The sequence below is a fragment of the Leptonychotes weddellii genome, chromosome 4 (genome assembly GCF_054177405.1).
Source record: "Leptonychotes weddellii isolate Sample4059 chromosome 4, ASM5417740v2, whole genome shotgun sequence".
Taxonomy (NCBI): domain Eukaryota; kingdom Metazoa; phylum Chordata; class Mammalia; order Carnivora; family Phocidae; genus Leptonychotes; species Leptonychotes weddellii.
In genome coordinates, this window is record NC_138372.1 from 32,550,458 (window position 1) to 32,556,457 (window position 6,000).

General features: G+C 37.6%; 1 protein-coding gene across 1 annotated transcript in view; it reads right to left on the reverse strand.

Annotated features, from left to right (window-relative positions):
• The window catches only part of ZSWIM5 (zinc finger SWIM-type containing 5), a 189,496-nt gene that overhangs the window by 54,728 nt on the left and 128,768 nt on the right, over positions 1–6,000 (reverse strand). The window contains exon 2 of the mRNA XM_081816856.1: positions 1,107–1,463. Coding sequence (XP_081672982.1) covers positions 1,107–1,463 — 357 coding nt within the window. The remainder of the gene's footprint in view (positions 1–1,106; positions 1,464–6,000) is intronic.

Consider the following 6,000-nt stretch of genomic DNA (forward strand, 5'->3'; position numbering starts at 1 on the left):
TTTCTGTATAAAGCAAAAGAAGATTATTTCTGCTAGTTAGCAAGAGTTCTTGGAAGCTTGTCTGTTTATCTTTGTTTCTGAGGAGTGGTGAGGTTGTGTGTAGGACTTGATAAGTTCTATTGGACAACTGGGAAAGGCAGACCCTCTGGCACATGGACCACAGTATTATACAGGCCATCCACCTGGTCTCATTGCCTCTTTTATGCTGGCACCAAAATTATCTTCTAAAAATAAAGAGGTACTATAGAGAAGCATAAAAACCTTGAGTTCTGAAGTCAGGTGAGCCTGGGTTATAAATAATTTCCTTATTTATAAAATGGAAGTGGTTAAAACACCTACTTCACAGACTAGTTTTGAAAGCTAAATGAATTACATACACAGAGTCCCTTCAGTGGTGCCTGGAACATAGGATCTAACAAACAAAATGCCTTCTCAAAATTCTTCAGTAGTTTCCTATGATAAAGTCTTTACAACCTGGCTTCATTATAAAAACAAGCATTTGTTTCAAATTTAGCTGTCTTTTCTACTAGATTTTAAGCTACTTGAAGGCAGGAACCATGTCTGTTTTATGCCTTCAACAATCAGCACTATTGCTTGCACAGAGCAGGTACTCAATATATACTCATTGAATGAGTAAGTGAACATAGTATCTTTCTCCATCCATGCAACCCTCCCATTATATATAGCTCATAATCACAATGCTAACAGATGCTCTTTAGAATAACCCTGATGTTATGTGGGATCCTAAAATGTTAAGGAAATTCTCATATCCATCTAATTTCACTGAATGACACAAATTATTTTAGGCGTTCTCTCACTCCTGAATATTCCAGGCTCCTGGGGACAGGGATTGTATGGACAAATAAAGTCCATAAACTAGACCAATATATAACTCTAACATTCTGTCCTTTTTTGCCAAAACTTTTATAAGGTAGACAACTGGACTGCTTTAAGAAACTAGGAGTTAAATAGTTGTTTGGATAGAATGAATTCATTAAGGTTTAAGTGATTACAACTGCAAAAATATTCCAAAAAAATTTTCAACCTCTAAATATGCAATAAAGCAACAAGGTAGGTATTTAGCAACAAAAATGTTGTATAATTACCATTCACTTGGTTGATTTCAGAGTTGGAGGATAGAATCTCATCTGCCAGTTTCTGTGCAGTAGGAAGAACTTCAGTGTGGTGTGCCGTGATTAAATATTGAATAAACTTTTGTAGCTGGTCCCTATTCATCTGGAAAAGGGTTTCTGAGATAGGAAGACGCAATTTGACTTGGTCTGGTTTACGGATCCTGTAGAGTGAGAGTGCTACCACATGAGCACAGTAGAATATGTCTTTGTTCCCACAGCCACATGTCACTGAAGTGATTTTGCATCGATCAAAACTGATTGCAACTTTGTAGGTTACTGCTGGTTCTGAAGTAGTAGCTGCCTCAGTTACTGTGCCACTGAGATGGAAGCCTAAGGAAACAAAGACAGTGTGTTTAGAGATGCTGTAGTAAGAAACTTGAAGATTTTCATTTAGCATTTCAATTAATCAATTCAGAAACTTTTTGCTGAGTATCTCCTATCTATGTGGTAGGCTCTGCCATAATACAAAGGTCAATGAAACTCAGGGATAGCTCTTAAGGAATACAATATCTAGAAAAAGAGTCCTTACCTGGAGTCCACAAACCTCCGAACTAATTATGAAAACTTTTGTTTGTACGTATGTACTTTTGCTGAGGGCAGGGTATGGTTCAAAGCTTTCACTATAGTATCAAAAGGTTAACAAGGAACCCCAAATAAGTTAAGAAACTCTGAGGTAGATTTTAAGCTATTTGGGGGCAAAGACAAGTCTATAAATAACATCAGTACAATCTAGATTAAGGTGAGTGCTATAAATGCAGAGAAACCAAAAGAATGCCATGAAAAGGACAGGAGAAAGAACAAGGAGACTATGGACAACATTTCTTCCTCAAAACAGAATTCCAAAATGGTGGTCATGTGGAATAAGTAAAGGCAAGAAACCTCATAAAATATGGAAAGCACAGCTTGGTGCAATGAGATTAGCAGTGTTACACCTCTACTTACTAGCACATACCACTGATAATTTTGAAATGTAGGGAGAATAATTCAGTCATTCAAGCCAAAGTTTAATGAGACCTTAAGTATCAGACTGCTAGGCCTAGGAATATTAACAGAAAAAGGAGAAGAATATCAAATATTTGTAAAGCACCTATCATGTAGCAGAACTGTAATTGGTGCTTTTGATAATTTATCACAACATGATGACCATTATTTTCCTTATTTTAAACATTTTTTCTTTTCAAATTTTTATTTAAATTCTATTTAGTTAACATACAGTGCAATACTGGTTTCAGGAGTAGAATTTACAAACAACACCCAGTGCCCTCCTTAATACCCATCACCCACCTACCTCCCTCCATCAACCCTCACTTTGTTCTCTATCATTAAGTGTCTCTTATGGTTTGTCTCCTTCTCTTTCTCTCTTTTTACCCTCCCCTTCCCATATGCTCATCTGTTTTGTTTCCACATATGAGATAAATCATACAGTATTTGTCTTTCTCTGACTTATTTCGCTTAGCATAATACGCTCTAGCTCCATCCATGTAGTTCCAATGATTTCATTCTTTCTGATAGCTTAGTAATATTCCCTTATATTATACACACACACACACACACACCACATCCTCCTTATCCATTCATCAGCCGATGCACATGTGGACTCTACACAGTTTGTCTATTGTCGATAATACTGCTATAAACATTGGGGTGCATGTACCACTTTGAATCTGTATTTTTGTATCCTTTGGATAAATACGTAGTAGTGCAATTGCTGAGTTGTAGGGTAGTTTTACTTTTAACTTTTTGAGGAACCTCCATACTGTTTTCCAGAATGGGTGCACCAGTTTGCATTTCCACCAACAGTGCAAGAGGGCTCCCTTTTCTCCCCATCCTCATCAACACCTGTTGTTTCTTGCATTAATTTGAGCCATTCTGACTGGTGTGAGGTGGTATCTTACTGTGCTTTTCATTTGTATTTCCCTAATGATGAGTGATGTTGAGAATTTTTTCATGTGTCTGTTAACCATCTGTATGTCATCTTTGGAGAAATGTCTGTTCATATCTTTTGCCCATTTCTTAACTGGATTATTTGTTTTTTGGATGTTGAGTTTGATAAGTTCTTTATAGATTTTGGATACTAACCCTTTATCAGATACATCATTTGCAAATATCTTCTCCTATTCTGTAGGCTGCCTTTTAGTTTTATTGATTGTTTTCTTTGCTATGCAGAAGCTTTTTATTTTGATTTAGTCCCAATAGTTCATTTTTGCTTTTGTTTGTATTGCCTCCAGAGATGTGTCTAGTAAGAAATTGCTATGGCCGTGGTCAAAGAGGTTGCTGCCTGTGTTCTCCTCTAGGATTTTGATGGTTTCCTGTCTCACATTTGGGTCTTTTCATCCATTTTGAATTTATTTCTGTGTATGGTGTAGGAAAGTGGTCCAGTTTCATTCTTCTGCATATTGCTGTCCTGTTTTCCCAACACAATTTGAAGAGACTGTCTTTTTTTTCCCAACACAATTTGAAGAGACTGTGTTTCCTTCTTTGTTGATGATTAGTTACCATATAGTTGTGGGCCCATTTCTGGATTTTCTTTTTTGTTCCATTGATCTAAGTGTCTGTTTTTGTGCCAGTACCATACTGTTTTGAGGATTACAGCTTTGTAATATCACTTGAAGTCTAGAATCATGATGCTTTCAGATTTGCTTTTCTTTTTCAAGATTGCTTAGCTATTCAGGGTCTTTTGTGGTTCCATACAAATTTTAGGATTGTCTGTTCTAGCTCTGTGAAAAATGCTGGTGGTATTTTGATAGCTATTGCATTAAATGTATGATTGCTTTGGATGGTATACATTTTAACAAAATTTTTTCTTCTAATCCATGAGCATGGAATGTCTTTCCATTTCTTTGTGTCATCTTCAGTTTCTTTCATAAGTGTTCTATAGTTTTCAGAGTACAGGTCTTTCACCTCTTTGGTTAGGTCTATTCCTTGGTATCTTATTATTTTTGGTGCAATTGTAAATGGAATTGTTTTCTCTTTTTTTAAGATTTTATTTATTCGTTTTTGAGAGGGAGAGAGAACAAGTGGGGGGAGGGGCAGAGGGAGAAGTAGACTCCCCACAGAGCAGGGAGCCCAATGTGGGACTTGATCTCAGGACCCTGAGATCATGACCTGAGCTGAAGGCAGACGCCTAACCGAATGAACCACCCAGGCGCCCTGGGATTGTTTTCTTAATTTCTCTTTCTGCTGCTTCCTTATTGGTGTACACAAATGCAACAGATTTCTGTACACTGCTTTTGTATCCTGCAACTCTACTGAATCTGTTTATCAGTTCCAGAAGTTTTGGGGGGAGTCTTTCAGGTTTTCTATATAAAGAGTATCATGTCATCTGCAAATAGTGAATGTTTTACCTCCTCCTTACTGATTTGGATGTCTCTTATTTCTTTTTATTCTCTGATTGCTCTGGCTAGGACTTCCAGTATGATGTTGGATAGAAATGATGAGAGTGAACATCCCTGTCTTGTTCCTGACCTTACGGGAAAGGCTCTCAGTTTTCCCCAATGAGGATAATGTTAGCTATGGGTTTTCCATATATTGAGCTATTTATTATGTTGAGATATGTTCCCTCTAAACTAACTTTGTTGAGGGCATTTTCATGAATGGATTTTGTACTTTGTCATATGCTATTGAAATGATCATATGATTTCTAGTCTTTCTCTCGTTGATGTGATGTATCATGTTGACTGATTTGTGAATATTGAACCACCCTTGCAACCCTGGAGGAAATCCCACTGGATTGTGGTGAATGATGTTTTTAATGTATTGTTGGATTTGGTTTGCTAGTATTTTGTTGAGGATTTTTGCATCTATGTTCATCAGGAATATTGCCCTGTAGTTCTCTTTTCTAGTGGTTTCTGTATCAGGTTTTGGTATCAGGATAATGCTGGCCTCTCAGAATAAATTTGAAAGCATGAGTGAGGGGGAGGAAGAAGCAGAATCCCCACTGAGCACGAAGCCCGATGTGGGGCTTGATCCCAGGACCCTAGGATCAGGACCTGAGCTGAAGGCAGATGCTTAACTGACTGAGCCACCCAGGCCCCCCTTAAATGTTTGCAAGAACTTGTCTGTGAAGCCATCTGGTTCTGGACTTTGGTTTGTTGGGAGTTTTTGGATTACTGATTCAATTTCTTCGCTTGTAATCAGTCTGTTCAAATTTTCTATTTCTACCTGTTTCACTTTTTTTTTTTTTAAAGATTTTATTTATTTATTTGAGAGAGAATGAGAGACAGAGAGCATGAGAGGGAGGAAGGCCAGAGGGAGAAGCAGACTCCCTGCCGAGCAGGGAGCCCGATGTGGGACTCGATCCCTGGACTCCAGGATCATGACCTGAGCCGAAGGCAGTCGCTTAACCAACTGAGCCACCCAGGCGCCCCCTACCTGTTTCACTTTTGTTAGATTATATGTTTCTGGAATTTATCCATTTCTTCCAGGTTGTCCAATTTGTTGGCATGTAGTTTTCATAATACTCTCTTACAAGTTTATTTCCATGGTGTTTGTTGTTATTTCTTCTCTCTCATTTGTGCTTTTATTTATTTGGGCCCTTTCTCTTTTTTTCTTGATAAGTCTGCCTAGAGGTTTGTCAATTTTTTTTCAATTTTATTTTATTATGTTATGTTAATCACCATACATCATTAGTTTTTGATGTAGTGTTCCATGATTCATTGTTTGTGTATAACACCCAGTGCTCTATTCAATATGTGCCCTCTTTAGTTTTTTTTTAACTTTTTTATTCTTATGTTAATCCCCATACATTACATCATTAGTTTTAGATGTAGTGTTCCATGATTCATTGTTTGTGCATAACACCCAGTGCTCCATGCAGAATGTGCCCTCCTCAATACCCATCACCAGGCTAACCCATCCTCCCACCCCC